The sequence below is a fragment of the Poromitra crassiceps genome (assembly GCF_964638095.1).
Source record: "Poromitra crassiceps genome assembly, chromosome: 1".
NCBI classification, from domain to species: Eukaryota; Metazoa; Chordata; class Actinopteri; order Beryciformes; family Melamphaidae; genus Poromitra; species Poromitra crassiceps.
The window spans coordinates 49,435,915-49,463,227 of record NC_139623.1 but is presented as its reverse complement, the minus strand read 5'-3'; the positions used below and the strand labels follow the sequence as shown (position 1 = coordinate 49,463,227).

The window sequence follows — 27,313 nt, the reverse complement described above, 5'->3', positions numbered from 1 at the left end:
TAGCTTATAAAAATACACACAAGGGGGGGGGGGGGTGCGCGCATGCGTGTGTGTGTGTGTGCGTAAAAATGCCCAATGATCAAATAAAGCCCGCCCCCCCCCCCCCCCCACACACACACACACACACACACAAAATGGTGCTGGTGGTCAAAGTTAGTCTGGAGCCCTGCTGTGTGTGTGTTTGTGTTTGTTTGTGTGTGTGTGTCCCAGACTGGTCCAATCTTGGCAGACCATCAGGTCCCCCCCATCTCTCGTCCTCTCTGACATTCTGTTATTCTCTCGTGTTTACACTGTGCTGTCTGCTGTTCCCATGGCAACGGCCCAACACTGTGCCGAGCATATGACGGTCGGCGGCGAGATCCGATTGGTTGCAGAACATGGAAGAGAGAGTGCCGAGTCGACGCAGCAACGACCTCGCCCTGCAAACACCCGGCCATCACAACCATAGACATATATAAAGGCTAGATGGCTTACCCGCGCTGCCGGTCAATGGAGAGCGACGTCGTCGCATGGTGGCCATCTTGCTACGGCACCACAGCTTTATATATATCTATGGGTTAAAAAAACGCTAACATTTTATTATTATTTTGGCTCCAAATTACACCAAACTTAAACTGAAGCATCATCATCATGAGATGAATTCACGCACCTAGTTTCATGCAGTTTCATCCATTTTGCTAGGAGCTATGAGCATCTGTTGTTGGGTTAGTATTATCACATCAGATGATCATAACTCCTAGGGAAATGGATGAAACTGCATGAAACTTTGTGCCTGAATCCCTCTCATGGCATAGATGCTTCGGTTTAATTTTGGTGTAATTTGGAGCCCATCAAAAAAATAGTGTTTTTAGTGGGGGGTTTTTTTGTTGTTGCCATATCTCGGGAACGGAATATGCTTGTAATAAACCAAACCGTTTGTAAATCCGTCAAGATTTCAGCGAGTTATGAGTATTTTTGTCTGTGCACCCTCCAACAGCTACCATAGAACGTACCAGAAAGCCTGCCGTAGCAAGATGGCGGCGCTTCAACGACGCTGGTGACTCCGCCTTAAGCCATCTAGCCTTTATATATGTCTATGATCACAACGGCTCTGTGAGCCATTTGTTTTGCTGCTAACTGTTTGCTCTGTGGCAGCGTCCCCATGGCTCAAACACAGTGACATCAAACTGATTTGATTTGGTTACTGATTGTAGTTCTGTAATTTTAGTTTCACTTCCCATTCAGCGGTGGGGCGTCTGGGCTTATGAGGTAAAAGCACTCGCCTACCACCAGGGGAAAGCCGGTGGGGTGTGAATCCTGGTTGGTCGGGGCACCTGTTCAGGGGGAGGGGAACTGGGGGGGGAATAGCGTCATCCTCCCACGCGCTAGCCTAGGACCTGCCAGTAAAACGCCTCGCTGTCAGGTGAAAAGAAGCAGCTGGTGACTGCACATGCATCGGAGGAAGCATGTGCTGGTCTACAACTCTCCCCAGATCGGCAGAGGGGGTGGAGTAACGATCCGGAAAGCAGGGGGAGTTAGGGAGAAAAACTGGGGGGGGGGGGAACTTGATTAGGAAAAAAAGATATATCATTCACTGGCAAACCTAACTCCAAACACAAATAGAGTACAAAATAGCATTGGCTCTGACCTAACTCATTTAGGTCTACGCTGCCTCCCGCTCACTACGCTCTGCAAACGAGGGGTGCCTGGTGGTTCTGCCAGCAGCACAACAAGGCCCTAAAGGTGGTATTATGCTCACCCTGCCGTGAAGGGCGCGGGGGTGGAGCGAGGGCCGGGCACATCAAATGACGTAAATTTGTTGGGTGCTCGCCGTGTGCCTGATTTTTTTTCTCACAGCGCGAGCTCCAGACGGCTTCTCTCCAAACATGGCCGCTTTCAAGCCACTGAGCCCTGAACACTGAGCTGTGTTTTCGCCACATTTCTTGACCCATGTGGTAGGCTATGAACTTTGATTTAGTCATTTCACCAAGTAAATGTGTTGTGTTGAGAGCATTATTGAGAGAGATTAAAAGCAGCACAGAGTAGGCAATCAGGGCTGAGAAGTAAAACGGCTTTCAGTAAAAACAAGTTTGGTGAGTCCTTCATGTGCTGATGTACGGTCGTTTGAGAGTGAAAGCGCACTCAGTACTGCACATAATAGCGTTTCATTGCGACTTTTCACGGGCTGTTCTCACTATTACCATTGTACAATACATGCTGATCACTTCTGATAGTATAATAGCATCTGCCCCAGCGCGAGGTCTGCACGGTGACTCCCGGAGACTCGCGGAGCTCCACCCCCACGGAGCTTGCTCGAGTATAAGAGCACCTTAAGTCTCTAGCACAGTGCTTCCCAACCCAACACAGTCTCACAGAAAATTGTATAATACCAACGTTTTGGACCAACGTTGCTATTTTACAATTTCGGCTCGAAAATTGTAAAATAGTAACGTTCTGAGATTTTAGGGTTAGGATTAGAGTAGGGGGAGGGGTTAGAAACAGAAAATCTCCGTAAACCACCCCCAAACCACGCCCACCGCTGTAGACACATACGTTACCATTTTACAATTTCTTAGCCGAAATTGTAAAATAGCAACGTTTGTCCACAAACGTTGCTATTTTACAATTTTTTTGGAGATCGGGTTGCCCAACCGGGTCGCCTGAAATTATTTAGTTTTATTTACTTTTTTATTTTATTTTTTACACACCACGCACATTTAAAACTACCGAAGAGGATTCGGGCCACATGTTTTTTTGGCCAGCGCTCAGCGAGTGCGGCCCTACATCTGGCTTTGTCCAGAATGGATTTAGGAACCACTTCTGTTGAGTGATGCCTGCTGCACGACAAACTGAGGAAGCCTTTCAGCCTTTGGGTGGGACGCTGGCAAGACAGTAATGCCTGCCTCCATGGATGTTCGCTTCGCCTCAGTAACGTCAACTTTATTTGAGTTTAAACTGCCATAAAGTGCAGTTATTGCAGAAATGCACTCAATAACAACAATTAAACAAGCACAGGAGTAGGCAACAGCGGAGTTTCTCAGCGGACGATTTGCATGCAGATTGAAGCCACAAACAACTCATAGCAGCATCAAGTGAGCCAGAATAACATTGAAACGTCTGGTTAGAACTTTCACAATAATGATGCATGTTGCAACGTTTTGTGTGTGTGTGATCCGAAATACACAGAAGACATAGAACATAGACAACAAAGTTGTGTGTCACAGCTAATATTATACCAACAGGTTACTGTACGTCCGTCCCTATAGCTTTTATTTGGAAAATTGTAACCGGAAGTTTAGTTTTTACTCTGGCTAGTTTGACACTGGTTGGGATGTTAAATAATTTTACATGTATGGGGGAATAATAAAAAAAAACAGTGGGCTACTTGCAAGTGTTGCTGGACATTAATACTTACAGGCTGGTAAACGCTGCCGCGCCGAATTCTGACTTTAATCATATATGATTAAAGTCAGAATTCTCAGATTACACTCAGAATGCTGAGGGGAAAAGTCAGCATACTGTTACATGTGACATCATTGGTGATGTTACTGATTTTGTCACTCATGACATTACTGATGTACCAAAATTTGAATATCTGGGGTCTGGGCCCCCAGGTTTTTGTGACGTCAAAGTGGGGTCACAACCTAAACAGGTGGTTCCTCAGTGGTGGCGAGTTACCACACTCCATTCCATGTGCAGAGTCCCTCTCAATCTTCAGGCTACAGACCCAGGGCTTGGTTGCACCAACTGGTCTTTACTATGCCTGGTCTTAACTGCTAAGTTGGTCTTTGTTAAGACCAGTTTTTAGAGTGGACTTTACGTCGGTTGCACCAACAGGGCCGACGCCTGGTCTTAACTACGCCCGGTCTTAGCGATGCGCATCCATGTGAATTGCCTAGCAGCGTAGGTGTCACTTTGTGAGATAAGCTCTAGTTTCCTGGCTGGGCGGTGTTTAGACCTTTGGGTCAAACAGGTGCTAAACACAGCAAGCTCCACTCAACCGGGACGCCGAGGCGACCTTAAACAAACGCACAATCACACACTGATAACATGTAGCTTCCAAGGCTAAGCGTCCACTTTTAGAAACCTTATGGAAACTGTAAGGCAGAACCTGAGCCGCCATGTGTAGTTACAAAGACATTGATTGTAGAAGAAACAAAAGGAGGGCTGCAGCGTTTCAAATGGTTAAAATAGAAGATGCTCTTTGGTCAAAGGGACATAATAGTGTAAAAAAGACAGGAGGACCAAGGCACTTCTTCTAGCAAAGTTAAAAAAGCTTTATTATAGGCTTAATTCATTATGAATTGAATTGAAACACCAACATGTTTCGGTCAAACAGACCTTCGTCAGGGTGTGCAAAGAATCACAGGGCAAACAGTCCACATATCCAGTTCAGGCAATGCCTGAACTGGCAATCCAGTTCAGGCAATCCAGAAGGAACTGGAACTTTGCTAGAAGAAGTGCCTTGGTCCTCCCATCTTTTTTATGACATTGATTGTTAGTTGAAGATTTTGATCGAAATCGCTTGTTGTTCGATAAAACAAGACACAAATTCACGATCTGTCACTGGCGGTGATGAACGCTGTTTCTGGGAGGCAGTAGGCTACACCGAAGAGTCGATAGAGGGGACCGACCGGGTCATGGCGAGTTCTCTGCATATAGCCTATGTTTGATTACTTTTTCCATGTCTCCTTGTCAATTAATATTGTGTGATCTTATTGTCGGTTGAAGCACAGTTTTTTTTTAAAGATAACATAACAGATAAGATAACAATGATTTGGCATGTAGCAAACTACATTTGCCATGTTGCTTGTAGCTCAAGCTGTGTGAGTATAGAAACAGCTTAGATTTTGACTTTAAGCCTGCCCCTGACTAGGCGTAAGATTTATGCCTGGTCTTAGTGGGAAGAAGGCCTAGATCATAGTTCCTCATTGCGCGCCTCGTGAGACGCTGGCGGCTCTCGAAGCTTTAGTTGGCAGCTCTCGAAGCTTTAGTTGGCGGCCTAATATACTGTCAAAACCTGCTCAGACCGTCCCTCACTGCTGTGTAAAAAAAAACTGCGTGGTTGCCAGGTTGCTGATGCACCAAATGGGGGTGGAAACTCACCATATCTGGCAACACTGCATCAACAAAGTGACTGAAGCAAAGCCTTGCAGAGGGAGTTTCATTTCAGCGTCCGTGTAAACAGGGGAAACTGAACACACCGGCCGTGAACCAAGATGTAACACTTTTTAATCAAAAAACCATACAAAACGGTATGGCTGATGGCTGATTTTTTCTCTGCTTAGCCTACTTTTCTAATCCAGAGAGGTCTGCTTCACACAGCACAGCCTATAAGAGCAGGGACTGACTGAAAGTAGTGTTTGTCTTTGCTAGCGCGTTCGCTAGCAGACTGACAGACCAGCATCAGTTCACACGTAGCATTTCCCCTATCCGCCTTCAAAATAAAAGCGTAAACTACTCTGTACTAAACTAATTCATTCAGAGCCTGCCTTCAGACAGGAAGCAACTCAATAAACTGCAGCAGATTCAAGACTATAATTTATTCAGCACTTTGTGGCTGTATTGCTTTTCATGTAGTCTATTTGCTTTGACTCTGTATTGAAGCATTTGATTAAAAAAGTGCAACCATTCCAAATGTACTGTTACATCTTATTGTTTATTTATTTATTGATCCATCACATTATTAGACACTTTCTCATTATTAAAAATAGTGTTTACAGTCAAACATAGAATTCAGAAGAATATGTGTGTGTGTGTGTGTGTGTGTGTGTGTGTATGTATGTAAAAAAAATGTATATATATATATATATATATATATATATATATATATATATATATATTAATTAATACACAGGACAAGATGTTACTATCCCTTGTGCCAAAATCCGAGGAAAAACACATTTAGAAGCCTAATCCAGAATAAAACAAGCTAACAGGCTAACAAACTAATAAACAAGACACAAATCACCAGTTACCTACCCTAGCCAACAGCAGTATGAAGCATGTCATTGGGGTTTTCAAGTGGGCACCTTCCTTCACCGACGTTTCGTTAAGTTAGGCCCACGACACCTCAAGAAGGCTTAACGGTGTAATCCAGCGTCCTGGAAACACCCCCCTCCATGCTACCACCGCACAACTGCATATTACCTCACTATCTAAGCCTAGCTATCCAGGTCGGTTCGGTATGACATTCCTGACTACACCACCACTGTCAATGATTCAGCCCTGTTGATGCGGACCGTTAATCATGACCAACAACAAACAATCCCTAACTACACCACCACTGTCAATGATTCATATATATATATATATATATATATATACAGTGTTTCCCACAGGATTTTGAGAATTTGTGGTGGAGGACCACAGAGCCCCTAGGGGGGTGCGGGGGCATGCCCCCCCGCGAGATTTTTTCCAACATTTTAAAGTAAAATGCATGAATTTGGTGTACTTTGAGAAAGCTTAAGAGCAAAATTAAAAGGCTAGATCTATGAAGAACATGTCATCATTACTGTGCTGTGGGTTTACAATGACAAACTACATTTCTCCCTATAGGTCAGGGATACTCAACTTGCTTTGCCACTTTCGTGAAATGATAGAAGGCGAGGGGCCAGTTAATAAACAAACAATATACATTTTTCTGTAGCGGATTGTAGGTTTTTGGGGTGTCAGCCGGAGTTTAGGCTGACAGTGTTGTGCACACCGGATAGTTAGTTAGGTTAAGTTAGTTGGGTTAAGTACATACATAAGTGCCTGGGTAGCGAGCAGATGGCGGTATTTGACAATTTAGCAGCTAAATCATAGATTATTGAAAGATATTCCATATTCCAGACTGAAATGCTATAACAGAAGTATTGGCCAGAATGACATGAACATTTATTGGACACTTATTCAGCGGATATCTTGCATGTTGCGTTCAGGTGCACTGTAAAAAAAAATATATATATATATTTTATTTTTTTGGTCAACATCTTATTGTGGCGGTCAAAATATTATTGTGGCGGCCCGCCACAAATTCCTTTATGTATGGGAAACACTGAGATATATATATATATATATATAATATATATATGTATATATATATTAGGGCTGTCAAACGATTAATTTTATTAATCGCGATTAATCGTGCGATTAACTATAGTTAATCGCGATTAATCGCATCTTTGTATCGCATGTTTAAAATGCCATTATTAATCATTAATCATTCTTACCAGTGTGTCGTGATTGGGAATCAAATAAATGCAAATAAATGTACTTTGTGATCTTGAATTTTAGATTTGGAATGTAGACAGGAGGTAACAATGTCTACAAAATATATCTAGAACCGATACTTCCGGCGGCGGCGCTGTGGAGCAGTCAAAACCCAAAATGACACAGCCAAAGAAGGCTGTGTCTGAGCTAAAAACGTTGGCACTTCCATGTGAATAATGGCTTGGTATTGGAAACTGTGTATTGATAACGTGTATATCGCATGAAGCCATTGGAGCCGACCTCCCAGTGGTTAGAGGACCCGCGCATCCAAGACTCTGAAGGAAGAATGAGTGATAAGTCTCGCAGCCAGCTAGCCTAGCTGGCTGCCAGCTAGCCTAGCTAGCCTAGCTAGCCTAGCTAGCTGGCTGCTATCTGGCCGCTAGCTACTTTTAGGTGATGGCTCGCCTCAAACTCGATGTACTTCGGTGATATTTTAATTCCGTTTTACACAAGATGCAAACTGCGGCTCTTGACTTGTCCACTGTGCCATTTGGGGAGTTTTTTTAAAGTAAAACGAGCCATTTAAAACCATATTGCTGTCGTTCTCTTCCATGCCTCCTGCACAAGCAGGAGACAGGAAACCGAACGGCTTGACTACAAGTACGGGTGCGACGAAGGGACAAAATAGCGGCATGCGATTAACGCGATTAAAAAAAAATAACGCGTTATGATCGGCACGCATTAACGCGCGATTAACGCGTTAACGCTGACAGCCCTAATATATATATATATATATATATATATATATATATATATATATATATATATATATATATATATATATATGAAAACAATTAAACACAAGAAAATGGTAGGCAGATGTGCATGGTTGGGGTGGCTTTTGGTGTTTAAAAGTGGTAAAGGTAAAAGTGGCTCTCCTATTGACTTTGTCCTGCCAGTGCGGCTCTCATCGAAAAAATAGCGAGGATCACTGGCCTAGATGGTGGAACCGGCGTAACGGGGCGGCTTTAGCTCAGGAGGTAGAGCGGGTCGGCCAATGACGCAAGGGTTGGCGGCTCGATCCCCGCTCCCTCCCAGCTGCTGTCGTTGTGTCCTTGGGCAAGACACTTAACCCTCCTTGCCTCGTATGATTGGTATGAATGTAGACATGAATGGTATGATTGGTATGATTGGTATGAATGTAGACATGAATGATGATGGTGGTTCGGAGGGGCCGTTGAGCGCCAATGTGTGGCTGCCACGCTTCTGAACCACCGGTACGAATGGTGTGAACGAATAATGATTCTGTGTAAGCGCTTTGAGCCTTGGAAAGGCGCTATATAAATCCAATCATTATTATTATTATTATTTAACTGTTATGTCAGACTTAGACCGTCAAGTTATGACCGACTGAGCTTAAGAGCAGGCGTAAGCCCTGATGGTGCAACCGGCCCGACTGAGCTTAACTCATTGAGTGCCATGGACGAGTATGTTCGTCAATTGGTTTAGTAACGTAGAGTGCCAAGGACGAGTATGTTCGTCAATTGCGTTTTTTGACGGTGGGACGTGCATCAAAGCCAGATCCATCTCCTGTGAAAGTATGGTGGCTGTTGAATGTGTAAAAGCTATTTTAGGGACCCATTAGGTGGCGACAGTGCTCTCCAGATTACAGAAAGGCTAGGAAAAAACAGAGAAGAAGTCGTTGGGGAAACGAAAATCGCATCGCATCCGTATGCATCGATATGCATGAAGCATAACGTTAGCTGTGCCTGCAGCAGCCAATCTGCTGCCACAATTGAGCACCTCCGTGTCCGCTGCGATAGCCCATCCGCATGATTTTGTTATTAGTTGTTATTATTCTCAACTGGAAGCATGGGAGCCGGTGACAAATACACGCGGAACGCTGTAAAAAAGCTGGATGTAGCAGACTTTTCAGTGCAGAGCAAACGCAGCAGAAAGCCCCAGAGACACTCCCACACGGAGGAGGAGTGTGCAGTTGGGGGGGGGGGGGGCACGCAGAGCAGCATACAACACTGACCCAGACAGCAGGACAGGATTGGCAAACGCAAGCTAGAATATCTGATGCCCACCAGCAGTAAATCAAGACCAGCAAGAAGCTGCAACCAGCAGTGCACGCAGGGGCCAGCGCTGCTGGTTGCAGCTAAAAAATATTGTTTTGCCAAACAAAATTCCTTGGTTTTCGCTGTATTGAAGGAAATTATTTTTGAGGTGTGACTACATCAGAAAATATTAGCTTCAGTCAGTGATGTGCATGAAATGTTTAATTTCACAAAAGGCTCATTATCTCAGCTTCTAGAAAAAAACGGCTGTTTTTGGTTAAATCAAGCTATCTTCTCCGGCTGATAACTAAATGTTGCCCCCGTGGCCCTAGGGGTGGCCAGGAGGGTGTAGTGAGGATAAATCCTGTCCTGTAGTTATAAAACCAGAGAGACACGTTGTTTGGCTTGTTTCAGCTTTGCCGCAGGATTTATTCTACCAACGGTACACAATATGTTTTTTTCACAGTATCATTTTCTTGATTATGACTTTAAACTAATGACATTGACAAATGACTTCAGACTTTAGACTTTGACTTCAGAGATATAACCATGAATGCTCTATAACAGTTCAAAACACTCAATGTGAATACTTGTCACTTTTCCATTCAATAAACCATTTATACTCATGAAAATACATTCAGTATTAATATAAACATTGTATCAAAAATGAATATCTATAATCTGTAATGTCTGTAATAGTTTCTATTTAACTTTTGAAATGTCCCTTTAAATAAAATATCAAAAATAATAAAGTACTTAGCAGTAAACTCTTCAATTAGATTCAATATAAAATAACATTCACACTCTAGAAAAAGAATACAAAAAGTGCAGCAGTCATCCCAACTAAACCCATAATGTATATCCATCACAGTAACTTGTTAAAAGTACGGAATGCTCCTTTAATGAGCAAAGTCTCAGTATGCACTTCAAGCAATGGTGTGTGAAACCTAACAGCTACTGTAGCAGCATCTAGCATGTAGCTCAGCACTAACTCCTCAGGTCCGCTTAGCTTAGCACATTAGCATTCAGTTCCTGACCAGACACAAACACAACACAGTCCCCACTACCACTACTTCGACTGGAACTGACACACTACCAAGACCAGCAACATGCTTAGCTACGAAATAACGTTGTGCTTTACATTTATGGAGGAATCTAAACCCACCTGTAGTTATAAAACCAGAGAGACACGTTGTTTGGCTTGTTTCAGCTTTGCCGCAGGATTTATTCTACGGCGATGTCTCCGTGTAGTTTTGATTACCTCTCAAGCGCTAGGCGCCCTCTAGTGACCTAATGAGTTACGTAAGCTAGATGACAGAAAGTAATATGAAATGACAATGAAATGACATTTCCTTTGCTTATCAAACAAACAAAAATTAAGGGGTGTCTGTTTTTATGTTTTTAACTTCACATTCTAATAATGCAAATAACATTAACTTTATACTCAATGCATTGTTTGATCTCTTTTTAACCCATTTTATACTACTATTTATACTACTACTATAAGCTATAATTACGTTTTTACCCCATTACACACTCCCCCGTTTTCTTTTTGAATGTCTCCTGACATTTGTCTGTCTTTTAGAGGTGGTCTTTCAATATACGTGTGTATAGAAGTTGTATGGATAAGGGTGGGGAATCTGGGGATATATTGGGTATGGGAATGGAAACATGTTATGAAGACTAGGGGCAGGCTGGTTGGGCAGTAGCATGTTCACCCCTGCATTCCATTGCTGAAATGATGGTTGTCCCAGTGTGCTGTAGGTAAACCTCTCTTTAGGCCTTGCCGCCCGCTGCGATCTCCTGAGCCCTTCTGCCTCACCTCGGCTCTCCTCTGCCTCAACTCGGTTTTCCTCCGCCTCAACTCGGTTTTCCTCCACTTCTTGAACTCCATTCTGAGTCTCTCCCTCGTCCTGAGCGTTCTCCGCTTGATCGTTCTCCGCTTCCATCCTGACAGGGAAGAATTCATTGGCTGAGGCCCGGAGCCGTGGCTGGGTTGGAGGATTCTGCAGGTTCCGGCTGTGTTTTGGCTGTTGAGATCTTGTCACCATTCTGTAGCATGGGATCTGGAAGTTATGGTCGTATGTAAACTCCTCTTCTTCAGAGCTGTCTGTAGATGGATCATTGACTTCTGGAATTGTATGTTTCTGTTTTCTAGGCTTTGGCTCTTTTATGCAGTGTTCTGTGGGAAGGTCCTCTTCCAGGGGCAGTTCATTCACTGGCATGAGCAGATTTCTGTGGAGCACACGCAGAGTTTTGGGGCCTTTTTCGGACTGCACCTTGTAGACGGGTCCTTCTCCAACTCTCTCCACAACTCGGTGTACTACTTGCTCCCAGTAGGCACGCAACTTCCCTGGACCGCCTCTCTCCGACAGATTTCTTACCAGTACACGGTCACCTGGCTGAAGAGCAATGCCCCTGACACCTCTGTCGTACTGTTTCTTGCCTTTTAATGAGGACTTCTCACTGTTGTTGGCAGCTATTTCGTATGCAGAGCGCATTCTCCTTGCCCATTTCTGTGCATATGTTTGTCTGTCAGATGTCTCAGACTCTCTCTTGGGTGGGAACAGTAGGTCGACAGGTAACCGTGGACTTCGGCCATACAGAAGGAAAAACGGCGAGAAGCCAGTTGCATCATGTCTCGTGCAATTATAGGCATGCACGACGTGAGACAGGTGATCCTTCCACTGACTCTTTTTATCCTCTGCTAGAGTCCGAAGCATCTGTAGAAGAGTCCGGTTCAGCCTCTCTACGGGGTTGCCTTGAGGGTGATAAGGCGTGGTCCAAGAATGAGCGATTCCAGCAAGTTGTTGTAGTCTACTGAACATGTTGTTCTCGAACTCCCTTCCCTGATCATGGTGAAGCTTCTCAGGGTATCCAAAGCGAGGAATGAAGTCCTGAAATATCTTATCAGCTGCTGTCTTGCCAGATTTATTCCTCGTTGGATACACCTGAGCGAAGCGGGTGAAATGGTCGACAATAACCAAGATGTACTCATAGCCCTGGCTCTGCTCCAGATGGAGATAGTCAATGCAGAGCAGTTCGAATGGAGCACTGGTGGTCATGTGTCCCATCGGGGCTCTCTGTGGCACATTTGGGTGTTTCTGTTTGATACAAGTGCATCTTTTGGTCACATAGTCCTCTATGTCATCCTGCATGTAGGGCCAATAGAACCTCTCTCGGGCCAGATGGGTGACCTTATCTGCACCTACATGGCCCATGTCATTGTGCAGGGTCTTCAGCACCTTGAGTTTCAGTTTTTCAGGGAGGACTAACTGTCTATGTTGTTCAGTCTGTCGATACAGAATCCCGTCCTCCACGATCAGCTTGTTCCACTCATAGAGTAGTCTTCTTGTCTGTCTTTCCATGTGTCGTTTGTCTTGTTCATTTGGAGTCCAGTTTCTTAGTTTTAAAGATATGATCTCTTTAATAGCTGGATCCTCCTGTTGAGCTGTTGCAATGTTTTCAGGAGTGACACAGGAAACACTGTTCAGTGGTACAGCGTCTTCACCCCCACTTTCGAGCTGCAATGCTGCTACCCAAGGCACGTCATTTTCCTGTGCTGCCTTGCTGCCATTCCATACTGCAGACACAACATCAGGCGTCATGGACTCAGTATGCTCTCTCATTCCTTCCTGCAGACTCAGAGGATACCTTGACAGTGTGTCTGCATCTGTGTTCATCTTTCCGGGCCTGTACTTTATATCAAAGTGAAAGTCAGCCAATTCACCGACCCATCTGTGCCCGACAGCATTGAGTCTGGCTGTGCTGAGAACATACGTTAGCGGATTGTTGTCCGTGTACACTGTAAAGGTTGGTGCGTAGTACAGGTAGTCTCGGAATTTGTCACAGATTGCCCACTTGAGTGCCAAGAACTTTAATTTTCCGGAGTGGAGATGGTAATTTCGCTCGGCAGGTGTTAGAGTTCTGGAGCCATAGGCGATCACACGCAGCTTGTTGTCTTGCCGTTGGTACAACACGGCACCAAGGCCCTCATTGGACGCATCGGTATGCAACACGAATGGGAGGTCAAAATTAGGAAAGGCCAAGATGGGAGGGTGAATCAGCATATCCACCAGTTTTTCCACCACACTCTGGTGCTCTGCTCTCCAGGTGATGGGCGTTTTGGTCGAAAGCTGTCCTCTGTCTCCTTTCTTGGCTCTACCTCTGTTTGTCTGAGGTTTGATGTTATTTTTGTCAGTCTCAGCAGGTTTATGTAGGAGCTCAAACAAGGGCCTCGCCAGCCGGGAAAAATCTTGGATATATGAGCGGTAATATCCAAGAAACCCCAGCAGCGAGTGGAGCTCTCCGACTGTGCGAGGTGTTCTTTCTTTCAAGGCCACAACGGCTTTCAAGTCCTCTGGATCGAGCTTGACCCCTTCTCCTGACACTAGACGGCCAAGGTAGCGAACCTCTTTCTTGAATAACTCGCACTTTGCTGGACGGAGTTTTATTCCGTGTGTTCTCATGCGACAGAGCACTTGTCTGAGATGTTTCAGGTGGTCTTCAAAGGTGACAGAGTAACAGAGCACGTCATCGAGGTAGGGTGCACAGCAATCATCTCTGATGTCTTCTAACACGCCCTCCATACATCGCTGAAATGCTGCAGGTGCGTTGGTTAATCCAAATGGAATCCGTATCCATTCATATAACCCCCACGGTGTACTGAAGGCTGTCAGGTGTCTGGACTCTTTGCTCACGAACCCTTGATGATACGCGCTTCCTTGATCAAGTATGGAGAACCATGTGTTGCCCCCCAAACTGTCAAGCAAGTCTTGGATTCGTGGCAGTGGATGACGATCTGGGATGGTTTTCTGGTTGAGACCTCTGAAATCCACACACAGACGCAAACTCTGGTCTTTCTTTCTGACACATACAACCGGTGAGGAGTAGGATGAGACAGATTTACGGATCCAACCTCGGTCCAGGAGATTTTTCACGTACTCTTTAACCTCCTTATACAAGGGCTTTGGTATGGAATTGTAGGATTTCTGAACGGGGTTGTTATCTACAACATTGATCTTTAGCTGTAAGTTGGCGATACAGCCAATGTCCCCGTCCTCTCTTGCAAAAACATCTGACTCGTCATGTAACATCTGGCGCACAGCCTCCTGTTGCTGCTCATCAAGATGTTCCAAAGTGACAGGAGGGTACCATTTTTCATTTGGGTGTGACTTTGTTGAGCTATCAACATCAGGTATCTCATCCGCACCACTAGATTGTCTAATTTGGGCGGAGCACAGTTGAGTGTCACTGGTAGCAGTGTTTGGTGACTGCTGGGGATTTGAACCAAATTGTACTGGCTTAGTGTCCATGATTTCCTCTATACAGCCTAAGATAGATCTTTGGGGCAGGAAAATGTCATGTTTTGTGGGATTGTGGACTGGGATCCTCACTGCTTTGGAGAAACCTGTGGGAACATCCACGAGTGCAGGAAACATGTCTAGTCCCTCTGGCAGAACACCCCACATGTCTGGTTCAAATACCATTGTCCCTCCCGCTGGCCAGGACCTGATATGACATTTCACTTGACAGATTTGACCACTTGGAATGGTGAGCCCTTTTTTTCCAACTTTGACGGTGATGCTCAAAGACTCCGTTTTGGTGCTCAAAGACTCGGTTGGAGTCTCCCTGACAACTGAGACGAGCGTTTCAGCTGTGTTTGGCTTGAGTTTCATTGTCTCTGCTAGTAAGTCACTTAAACTGACACTCCCTGGGTCTTCGAGACTTTCCAAGATGATCTCCTCGATCACGTTGAACCCAAGCAATAAGCCACTTACACAGCGCTGACTCACAAGCATGGCTGCCTGTATGGCTAAGCGTCCATATTTTGCACTTTTGATCTCGACCAGTATCTCTACCCACCCTTCAAAAGGTAGGTCAGTCCCATTTGCAGCAGTAACTCGGAGTGGGTTATCTGGAAGGAGATTGTCCAAGGACTGAATTGTCACATGTGGTAGGTGTGTTTCAATCCATGACTTTTCAAGGATGGTTACCTGTGCTCCACTATCGAGTAGCATATCAGTCTTCACACCATTAAGATAACATGTTAGCATTCATCTCCTACCAATCAGTTTTGCCACACGACTTCCTCTTCTTACTCTAGGTTTTGTTGATGTTTTGCTACTGGTTAGAGTTTCATTTTCCAGACATGCTACTATGACAGGGGACTCTGGTTCGTTTGAGGTCACTGGTGGTCCCCCCCCAGCGGCCTCCTCCAGTTTCCCGAGGGCTTGCTCTTGAGTAGGCAGCCAACAGCTCTGTGACCCTCTTGGCCACACTTAAAGCAGTGGGTGCAGCTGACAATCCCTTTGGCTATGCATTTCTGGCATCTCCCCTTAGGCACTAGTGTTGGTTGTACATGTGTTGGTTGTACATGTGTTGGTTGGATGAGTCGTACAGGCTCTGGGCCGCTTACAGCAGGGTTGAGGGCTTTTTCCAGACTTTTCGTGAGGGCTGAGACTTGAGCTGTGAGTTTGTGGATAGCCATACGGTTGGCTGAAACTTCTGCTTGGGTCTGCAAAGCACTGGCTGGGGTCTCAGCTGGAGTCTGGGGTGTTTTTTGTTTCCCTCCCTGTTGTGTGGCATTAACAGTGACAGTTTTGTTTTTATTAGTCTGACCAAGGCGTGTCTGTCTCTCAACCTCCTCACTGACTGACTGTGTCATTATCTCTAAGATGAAATCTTCAGTGATGCTCATGTTGACTATGTGAGGTTTAAGGTCTCGCCTTACATAAGTGTACTTTTCGTTTAAGCCCTGATAAGGAACACTCCTTGGACTAATTTACTGTCGTACTGAAACTCAGATTCGCTCTGCTGTGAAGCGAACAGGACACGCTGTTTTAACCCCATTAAACGGTACATGAACTGGTGTGGCATTTCTTTATCCTGTTGTTTCGCATGGCTAAGCTCCTGAAACAATTCGGCACTACTTTTATCTCTTAAGTGTGCTCTGAGAAACCGTTTAAGCTCGGCTACAGTCAATCCATCTTTGGTACTTAGCATGTCTTTAAATGTACCGGGTTTAATTATCTTTATGACAGTGCGAATCACTTCTGCATCTGTAAAATTCTCAGCTAACCCCTCGTCGATCTGTTTACACAGGGTGTTATAGCTTACATCCGAATCCGCATCGGAAATCTGCCCACAGTTTAACTTAAACTCTCGACGTGGTAGTAAGGCAGTAACATCTCTCAACTTGATCACATCCGTGACTTCAGCTATCTGGTTAGCTTTTGGTGATGTCAGATTTATTGCCTCATTCACTACAGAGTCTCCAACAACTGACTCATCCTCTGCTACAACTGACTTAGCCCCTGCTCCCAACACATGCGCCTCTTCATCAGAAGGTTGTGGTTGCAGATCCCTGATGAAGTCGTTGAGGGAGAGCATGCGACTCATGCCTTCGTCATCTTGACTTGCCACTTTGTCACTCCTCAGAGCATCCATGATGAAGCCAAAGATTTCCATCTCTGTCGCATCTTCTCCGGGCACTTCTTCTTCTGCCACATCCTCCATGGCAGCTGCGAGCTTGTGAAGGGCATCTGTGTTGGCTGAGCGGGTCAGTTGGAGGAGCTGTTGCTGGATCCCTCTGCGCAGGGCTTTTAGGGCAGACATCTCCGGATCTCTGAAGTCTGTCGTCTCACTCGTTGGTGTAGGAACTGGTGATCAGGTTCAGCTGTGGCGATTAGCATTGGAAGCTAATCCCGGACGAGCCCCCAAAATGTTGCCCCCGTGGCCCTAGGGGTGGCCAGGAGGGTGTGGTGAGGATAAATCCTGTCCTGTAGTTATAAAACCAGAGAGACACGTTGTTTGGCTTGTTTCAGCTTTGCCGCAGGATTTATTCTACCAACGGTACACAATGTTTTTTTCACAGTATCATTTTCTTGATTATGACTTTAAACTAATGACATTGACAAATGACTTCAGACTTTAGACTTTGACTTCAGAGATATAACCATGAATGCTCTATAACAGTTCAAAACACTCAATGTGAATACTTGTCACTTTTCCATTCAATAAACCATTTATACTCATGAAAATACATTCAGTATTAATATAAACATTGTATCAAAAATTTATATCTATAATCTGTAATGTCTGTAATAGTTTCTATTTAACTTTTGAAATGTCCCTTTAAATAAAATATAAAAAATAATAAAGTACTAGCAGTAAACTCTTCAATTAGATTCAATATAAAATAACATTCACACTCTAGAAAAAGAATACAAAAAGTGCAGCAGTCATCCCAACTAAACCCATAATGTATATCCATCACAGTAACTTGTTAAAAGTACGGAATGCTCCTTTAATGAGCAAAGTCTCAGTATGCACTTCAAGCAATGGTGTGTGAAACCTAACAGCTACTGTAGCAGCATCTAGCATGTAGCTCAGCACTAACTCCTCAGGTCCGCTTAGCTTAGCACATTAGCATTCAGTTCCTGACCAGACACAAACACAACACAGTCCCCACTACCACTACTTCGACTGGAACTGACACACTACCAAGACCAGCAACATGCTTAGCTACGAAATAACGTTGTGCTTTACATTTATGGAGGAATCTAAACCCACCTGTAGTTATAAAACCAGAGAGACACGTTGTTTGGCTTGTTTCAGCTTTGCCGCAGGATTTATTCTACGGCGATGTCTCCGTGTAGTTTTGATTACCTCTCAAGCGCTAGGCGCCCTCTAGTAGGGATGGGCATCGAATTTCGAATTTTCGAATAATCGTTGTTATTATCAAGGTCGACTTTTATTATTGAAATTCGAAATTCGAAAAAAAAAAAAAAAAAAAAAAAATTTTTTAGTGAAATGTTGCATTGTCTCCCCTGATTCTAAGTATAGTCAAATCGCTTGGTTTGAGCAAGTAAAACAATTTTTATAAGCATTTTAAGCAAGGTTTATGGAAAAATGAATGGCGGATGAAATCCCATGAAGAGGGAGAGGGGGTGACTTTGGCACCCCTTTGGCACTCAGACCTGAGCCTACTAAATATTTAATGAACCACTCATGATTGTCAAAACTGTTTTTTATTTTCGAAAATGTCAATGTCATGTAACATGTTCTTTACTTCAGTGGTGCAATGCTTGTTTGAGCTAAAAAATCCACAGCAGAAGCTTTTTATATTAATTAATAAAGCCGTAGACTTAGAATCAGGGGAGACAATGCAACATTTCACTCACAAAAAAAAAAAAAAAAAAAATTACATTTTTATTTTTATTTTCGAATTTCGAATTAAATTCGAATTTGGCCAGCGAATTTCGAATAGTGTTTTTGCTAGAAATGCCCATCCCTACCCTCTAGTGACCTAATGAGTTACGTAAGCTAGATCACAGAAAGTAATATGAAATGACAATGAAATGACATTTCCTTTGCTTATCAAACAAACAAAAATTAAGGGGTGTCTGTTTTTATGTTTTTAACTTCACATTCTAATAATGCAAATAACATTAACTTTATACTCAATGCATTGTTTGATCTCTTTTTAACCCATTTTATACTACTATTTATACTACTACTATAAGCTATAATTACGTTTTTACCCCATTACACACTCCCCCGTTTTCTTTTTGAATGTCTCCTGACATTTGTCTGTCTTTTAGAGGTGGTCTTTCAATATACGTGTGTATAGAAGTTGTATGGATAAGGGTGGGGAATCTGGGGATATATTGGGTATGGGAATGGAAACATGTTATGAAGACTAGGGGCAGGCTGGTTGGGCAGTAGCATGTTCACCCTTTTATTTATACTACTACTATAAGCTATAATTACGTTTTTACCCCATTACATAAAGAACGGAAAATGATATAAATAAACCTGTTTTTGCTGATGATAGAAGAGAGTCTCATCGTTCTTTTTGCGTGTTCGGTGTTTACATAGTAATATCACACAATATTCTGTGGGCCTCGAGAAATCACTGAAAACGCTCTGAAACTCTGGCACTGGGAGCGTCCGTTCTCCAAAAGTGGCTGGCACTCAATGAGTTAAGAGCAGGCATAAGCCCTGATGGTGCAACCGGCCCGACTGAGCTTAAGAGCAGGCGTAAAGCCCTGATGCTGTTTAGTGAATACCACTTTGGAAACAATGCACTCGTTTTGCCCCACCCAGTGTGTTGCATAAGTGTGTCAGTCAGCCGGTCAGTCTTGCTGAGTCAGTGTTTGACCACAGAGTCCCAGGAGAGTGCACTGATTTTGTCTCCTCTCTCTCTCACTCTCTCTCTCTCGCTCTCTCTCTCTCTCTCTCTGCAGTCCGATTTTAACACCCTGCAGCTTGCTTTGTCGGATTTGAACTTAAACTCAAGCACAACTAAAACTATGATTTTTTCCTCCTCTGCACGAACAAAGGTTCCAACCATCTCCATCAATACCTTAGGCGGTGTCGCTATCCAATCTGTTGATACTTATAAATACCTGGGTATTTGGTTGGACAAAAGCCTAAACTTCAATTTCCATATTGATCACCTCGTGAAGAAATTACAATTCACTCTAGGTTTTCAGTACAGGCTTAAGTCCTGTTTCTCCATGGTATCAAGAAAACGCTTAGTTACTGCACTTTTTCTTTCTCAGATTGATTTTGGCGATAATATATACAGGTGTGCCTCAGCCTCCATCTTGTTCAAACTTGATCCTCTGTATCATTCAGAATTGAGGTATGTAATTGATTGTGGTTTCAGGACTCATCATTGTACCCTACCCTGTACAGCATGGTAGGATGGTCATCTCTTACTTTGCGCAGGCTTCAACACAAAGTGCCTCCTGTCAGAACAGAGGCTGGTAAAACAAGTCTGTTCTGTTCAGTCTACTATGGTCCTTGGTCCTGGAATGATCTGCAAGCCAAACTCAAACTCGAGACCCTTATCTCCTTGCATGATTTTAAACTTAGAATTAAGGAAGTGGCTACTTTTGGTTGCAATTGTTTCAACTAATATAAATACACAATTAAATATTGCTGCCCTTTTATTTCACTGTAGCCATTGTGATTTTGGTTGTTTTATCTACATTGTGACATAATGTCATTGCTTTTAGGTGCTGCGTTGTAACTATTGTAGCTGTGTTGTGATTTATGCAGTCCTGTTAATGTTTTGTTTTAGTCCCATCTATTGTTGCTGTGTCTGTGACTTGATGTTGTCATGTTAGGTTTTTTCACGTTGCTGACCCTGTCTCGGCTAGGTCTCACTTGTAAAAGAGGTTTCAACCTCAATGTGACTTCCTTGTTAAATAAAGGTATCTTCCTCTCTCTCTAGTCTCTCTCTCTCTCTCTCTCTCTGCAACCCTCCTCCCCCCTAGAGAACTGATTAGGGTGAGTGTGCAAAGTACCCAGGAGTGATTGCAATGAATGTGTGTTGTGTGTGTGTGTGTGTGTGTGTGTGTGCGTGTGTGTGTGTGTGTGTGTGTGTGTGTGTGTGTGTGTGTGTGTGTGTGTGTGTGCGTGTGTGTGTGTGTGTGTGTCCCTGCCTGCGTGCAAGTGTGCGATGTGTGTGTGTGTGTGTGTGTGTGTGTGATGTGTCCTAATGGCCCAGAGAATAGCTTGTGTTGCTGACTCGGTCAGTGTGCCAGGCTTTTGGCTGTAGACGAGTCGAGCATGTTGTGACCGTCCTTCTAGGACAAACACTCTGATTTGGGGTCAGTCAGGGTAACAGGTAAACACTCTCCAACATGAAGAGATACACAAAGAAAGAACACTCTGAAAGATATTCTAGAACACTCTGGCAGCAGATAGAGAAGTCCAGAGGTCATCAGATAAACATTCTAGAACTCTAAAAAGATCTAAACTCTAGAGTTTCTCTAGAGTTCTCTGGTAGGTACTAGGGCATTCACGACTAGTGAATTTTACTAGTCGACTAGTCGTCGCTAAAGGTAGTCGACTAGTCGTTTTTTTTTGTTTTTTTTTTATTTAAAAAAATATATATATATATATATATTTATATATATATATATATATTTATATATATATATATATATATATATTTATTTTTTATATATATATATATATATATATATATATATTTTTTTTTTATCTTTAAGAAAGAACATGAGGTATTTACACGACATACATGGACTATCATATCCCATATCCCCCACAAAGAACATCAAAACACAACAAAACAAAACAAGAAAACTGCATAAGATACACAATAATCCAAGAACAAACAAGACTATTGGACAAACAACCAAACAAAAACAATGCATTCAGCTCCTATCCTGATAAGCCTAATGACACTGGGGTAAAAAGTTCTTAAAGTCAAACTCTGTATGTGGTTGCCATATTTTGGGGATGTCTAAGAATCTGCCTTTGCTCTTGTAGTAAATGTTATCCAACGTATGGTAGCTTGAGAGTTAATTCCACCAGTGAACTACAGCTGGGGGATTGGATGCTTTCCAATTTAAAGCTATGCATTTCCTAGCTGCCAACAGGGCAAGATCTATGTATTTACTTTGAATGCATTGTTTTTGTTTGGTTGTTTGTCCAATAGTCTCGTTTGTTCTTGGATTATTGTGTATCTTATGCAGTTTTTATGCCTCTGCCGGCGATAGCCAGGCCGGAGGCATTATGGATCCGGGTTGTCCGTCCGTACTGTACGTACGGCCGTCCGTCCGTAAGTTTGTTAACGCGATATCTGAGGAACGCCTGGACGGAATTTCATCAAATTTGCCTCAAACATCGACTTAGACTCAAGGATGATCTGATTAGATTTTGGTGGTCAAAGGTCAAAGGTCAAGGTCACTGTGACCTCTCGAACGCCATTTTCAAGCTTGTTAACGCAATATCTCAGGAATGCCTTGACGGAATTTAATCAAACTTGTCTCAAACATCGACTTGGACTCAAGGATGAACTGATTAGATTTTGGTGGTCAAAGGTCAAAGGTCAAGGTCACTGTGACCTCTCGAACGCCATTTTCAAGCTTGTTAACGCGATATCTCAGGAATGCCTTGACGGAATTTAATCAAACTTGTCTCAAACATCGACTTGTACTCAAGGATGAACTGATTAGATTTTGGTGGTCAAAGGTCAAGGTCACTGTGACCTCTCAAACGCCATTTTCCAGCTTGTTAACGCCATATCTCATGAATACCTTGACGGAATTTCATCAAATTTGCCTCAAACATCTACTTAGACTCAAGGATCAACTGATTACATTTTGGTGGTCAAAAGTCAAAGCTCAAGGTCACTGTGACCTCTCAAACGCCATTTTCAAGCTTGTTAACGTGATATCTCAGGAATGCGTTGACGGAATTTAATCAAACTTGTCTCAAACATCGACTTGGACTCAAGGATGAACTGATTACATTTTGCTGGTCAAAGGTCAAGGTCACTGTGACCTCTCAAATGCCATTTTCCAGCTTGTTAACGCGATATCTCACGAATGCCTTGACGGAGTTTCATCAAATTTGCCTCAAACATCGCCTTACACTCAAGGATGATCTGATTAGATTTTGGTGGTCAAAGGTCAAGGTGAGCTCTCGAACGCCATTTTCAAGCTTGTTAACGCGATATCTCAGGAATGCCTTGACGGAATTTAATCAAACTTGTCTCAAACATCGACTTGGACTCAAGGATGAACTGATTACATTTTGGTGGTCAAAGTTCAAGGTCACTGTGACCTCTCACACACCCAATTTCCAAGCTCTGTAACGCAACATCACAGGAGCGCCTTGGCGGAATCTCTTCCAATTTGCCTCAAATGGCGATTTGGACTCCACAATGAACTAATGGCGGAGGCATATGTCCGCGTTGCGGTCGTTCTAGTCTTGTTTTGTTTTGTTGTGTTTTGATGTTCTTTGTGGGGGATATGGGATATGATAGTCCATGTATGTCGTGTAAATACCTCATGTTCTTTCTTAACACGTTCACTGCCGTGGACGAGATATCTCGTCAAGCAGAAACCAACGGTTGACTGCCAATGAGGAGATATCTCGTCCAAAAAACTTTTTTTTTTTTTGACGGTAGGACGTCGATCAACCCCTTTTACATCTCCTATTAAAATATGGGAGGTATTGAATGTGTATAATCTATTTTACCGACCCACTAAGTTGCGACAGCGCTCTCCAGACGAGAGAAAGCCAAGCAAAAACAGCCGCGTGAGGAAGCCATTCTCATGAAAATGGATTGGCGAAAACGCTTTCGCTTTCGCGCAGGGAGCTGGCGGTGGGGGATTGCAAATTTGCATAATAGATTATGGGTGCAACACACTTTGAAACACGCAGCATAAATAAGACCAGAATCGCAAAAGCTTCATCAAAGCTCTCAACCGAAACCCCAAGAAACGAGCGAGCCCATCCAGACTCGCCCAAAGAGCGGCCGCCAGCAGACAGGCAGCAGCAGCAGCAGCAGCAGCAGAAACTCGCTTGTGACACGCCCGCTGCAGAGCCAGGGAGGCAGGAGGAGAACACACACGGAGGGAGGAGTTTGAAGGAGAGGGGGGTTTCCTGCTGTTATGGAGGAAATTACTGTTCAAAACTATTGTTTAGATGTCTGACGTCTTACTGATGCCAAAAATGAATGGTTAAAGTGACTGTTCTATCGAATTTCACAAAAAGCCATTTATCTCAGCTTAAATTTTCAGACGCTGAAACCATGCTGTATTCAAGTGCTAATGCCTACATAACTACTAACTCTACAAACTAACTCTTTTAGACAGAGAAAGCACACATTCTATTAGTTCTTTTGAGATATTTTGTGTTCACAAAATCTTAGCAGAAAATAATCCTCGGCTCTTGAAAGATGAGCCAGAATCCTCAAAAAAAAACCTTGGCAGAAGCTACCTACAGTAAAAAAAAAACGGCTGGCAGTGAATGTGTTAAAGATTTTTTTTTTTTTTTTTTTTTTTTTTTAGACTAGTCGACTACTAAGCACAGTGTCGACTAGTGATTTTACTAGTCGACTAGTCTGTGAATGCCCTAGGGCCGGGTCTAGACATGTTGGTGCCATAGGCGAGATTTTATTTGGTGCCCCCCACCCCCCTTTTCCTGTCAAAAATGTAGCCCCCTTCCCGACAAGCTAGCATGACATGGTTGGTACTACTGGATACCTTAGGTTAGTGGGTCCCAAATGGTCCCAAATAGTCCAGGTGTGCCATGGGACTTTGTGACAACCAGGGGTTAAATTGAGCTGCCTGCCTGGGGCCATCAAGTAAAAGGGGACTATAGACAGCCATCAATTTATTGTGAAACATTTGTTTTAAGTCACTATTCTAACTGATTAAACCTTGAAATTACACGCAAAAGGGTCCAAAAGACTTACAAAAAAAATTATGTTCAATCCACAGTATGGATGGATAAAGAAACCACCATTTTCTAAAAATTGATTTTCTATTGCTTGTGCGTATTTGCAGTTCTGTGGGTTCATAGCGATCTCCGTGTGATCTAAATAGGCTGGTCTTATAGAGGTGATTGTGCTTGAAAAAATGATGCCAGGGATTGATGTGGTAATGAAACACTTCACTTTTGAAGGTGGTATATCTTCACTTTTGAAGGTGGTATATTTAGAGCTGAGTAAAACGGCCAAAACAGCCCAAGACTTTAGCACTGGATGGAGATATACAATGAATGCTTATTTAAAGCAGCACTCTGGCAGTCAGAAAGAGATTGATTTATTTCTGTTGTTGCTCGTCACAGTTTGTCTCAACTAGGGTTCAGTGGTACCAAAACAGTATAGTTACTAGTGATGCGCGGGTCAGGGTTTTTTAAGGCCCGCCCCAACCCAACCCATCATTGGAGCCAGCCCGCCCCGCCCAGCCCGTTAAAATATCTGAAAATTCGGAACCCAACCCAACCCAGCAGCCCGCAACGGCTAATTTAATGTAATATCTCTCCGGACTCCGGAGGAGCGCAGCAGAGCTCTCCAAGGTGTGAAAAGTAGCTAATAACTCTGTCTCTCTCCCCCCCCCTCTCTCTCACACACACATATCACCGTCCAAGCCTGCGGGCTGGGCGTGGACTTAGAAGGCCACGAGCCCAGTGCATTGTGGGAAGTGGAGGATTTCTGCCCCCCGCACCCGCACCACAACAGAGTGGATTTTCTTTGATTTCGCTGGCTAGGAACCACGGATTTAAAAAATTTAAACGGATTCCAACTCCATAGGTGCGTTACATTTAATAGATCTTCATATTCACACCGGAAAAGCCATCCTTTAAGTTTGGGAACCCCTGTTCTAGAACGCTCTGGTAGATTAACATTCCAGATCACTCTATTAGGTTAACATTCTAGATCACTCTGGTAGGTTAACATTCTAGATCACTCTGGTAGGTTACCATTCTAGAACACTATGATATTCTCGAACACTCGTAGGTTAACATTTCTAGAACAGGTAAACATTCTAGAATTCTCAAATGCTAAACATTGATACATTGATACTGTCTGGTAACACTCTGGGGGCCATATCTTAAGCCCAATGCCAGGGCAAGCATTATCCTTGCTAGTTTTTAGCACTCAAAATCTTCCTTTTTTCTTTTAATTAAGACAGGGTCAGTACATCAAAGGACATGTGTCAGCGACCCATTGCTAATTAAAAGAGAGAAAAAAAGGGAGATTTTGCTAGAAATTAGCAAAGATAACGCTTGCCCTTGCCCTTGCACTGGCCGTAAGATACGGCCCTAGAGCTCTGGCAGTGCACATTCTAGAACTCTCTGGCAGGTAAACGTTCTAGAACTCTTTGTTCATGACAGAATGATTGACAGACTGCATGAGGGAAAGCTCGAGTCTATAGGCTCAGATGCACACATTCGAGTCCGACAGTAAAAATAAATGATAAGTTGGTGACTGCGCGGCGGCAGCAGCAGCAACATGCTATCCATAATATTAAATTTTTCAGAGAGAGAGAGAGAGAGAGAGATTAATATTTGCAACATTGACGCAGCACAAATCGCCTCTGCCTATATAACCCACAGACATGCACAAGTTCTGTAAAGCCATTCAAATAAATTGTTTAATTTCGCTTGATATGTTTCCCAATGTTTTTTTATATTATATATTTTTTATTTCATCAATAGAGCATGTGGACTTATAGGCAACGAAAACAAATAGGCCTGCTTTAATGGCTTTCTTTAGCGGATAAATTACCTCCACCGACAGCTATAGGTGGCAGTTTCTCACCAGTTCTTACTTAGAAACTTTGAATACCAAAATATAATAGCCTGGGGCTAGGCTACATATCAAGCGAAATTAAACTATTTATTTGAATGGCTTTACAGAACTTGTGCATGTCTGTGGGTTATATAGGCAGAGGCGATTTGTGCTGCGTCAATGTTGCAAATATTGATCTCTCTCTCTCTCTCTCTCTGAAAAATGTAATATTATGGATAGCATGTTGCTGCTCCTGCTGCTGAATGTGTGCATATATCTGAGCCTATAGACTCGAGCTTTCCCTCATGCAGTCTGTCAATGAAGTCTCACAACCTCGAGATATTGTGGTTTGCACTCGTCAACTTCACGCATACGAGCGGGGAACATAGGACCCTTTTTCGGGAGCGGGGAACATAGAACCCGGGGAACATAGGACCCTTTTTCGGGAGCGGGGAACATAGGACCCGGGGAACATAGAACCCTTTTTAGCAGGAGCGGGGAACATAGAACCCAGGGAACATAGAACCCGGGGAACATAGGCATGACCCCACTGCCATGAAACACCACAGAAGAAGAAGAATGCTCTACAGAGGAGACTTGGCTCCGGTGTTGAGTTAATGTAGGCTCATTTCATGGATGCTTAAAATGTTTGCAGCCTGGGGCCCAAATGAGAAATTAAGTCTATTATTTAGGGACCAAAGCTAATATCACATGAGAATCTTTTGAGAATCTTTTGAGAATCTTAACCCCTCTGTTTTGTTTGTGCTGGTTGGTTTCATAGCGTGGAGGTCTTTAATCATTTTAACGCATGGTTCTTTCATGAGAAATGTTATCCCTCAACTCAGGAACCTTTTTTTTGTTTTTTGCTAGTTTCACATCCTTGACCACAAATCCCTATTTCTCTGTTTTGTTTATGAAAACAAACTCTTGTTGGTTCGTAACAAGGAAGTCTCAAACATGTGCTGTAGCCAGCGCAGTAATGGGTATGTGAACAATTTTGGTTTCTGATTCATCT

General features: G+C 43.4%; 1 protein-coding gene across 4 annotated transcripts in view; it reads left to right on the top strand.

Moving 5' to 3' along the window:
• Nucleotides 1–27,313, top strand: part of dbn1 (drebrin 1) — a 410,797-nt gene that overhangs the window by 226,547 nt on the left and 156,937 nt on the right. Inside the window, exon 1 of one of the 4 annotated variants that reach the window (XM_083638792.1) lies at nucleotides 27,254–27,281. The exons of the other annotated variants lie outside the window; for them this stretch is intronic. Coding sequence (XP_083494918.1) covers nucleotides 27,256–27,281 — 26 coding nt within the window. The 5' untranslated portion in view covers nucleotides 27,254–27,255. Of the gene's footprint in view, nucleotides 1–27,253; nucleotides 27,282–27,313 lie in introns of those variants that run through there. 4 annotated transcript variants of the gene reach the window in all.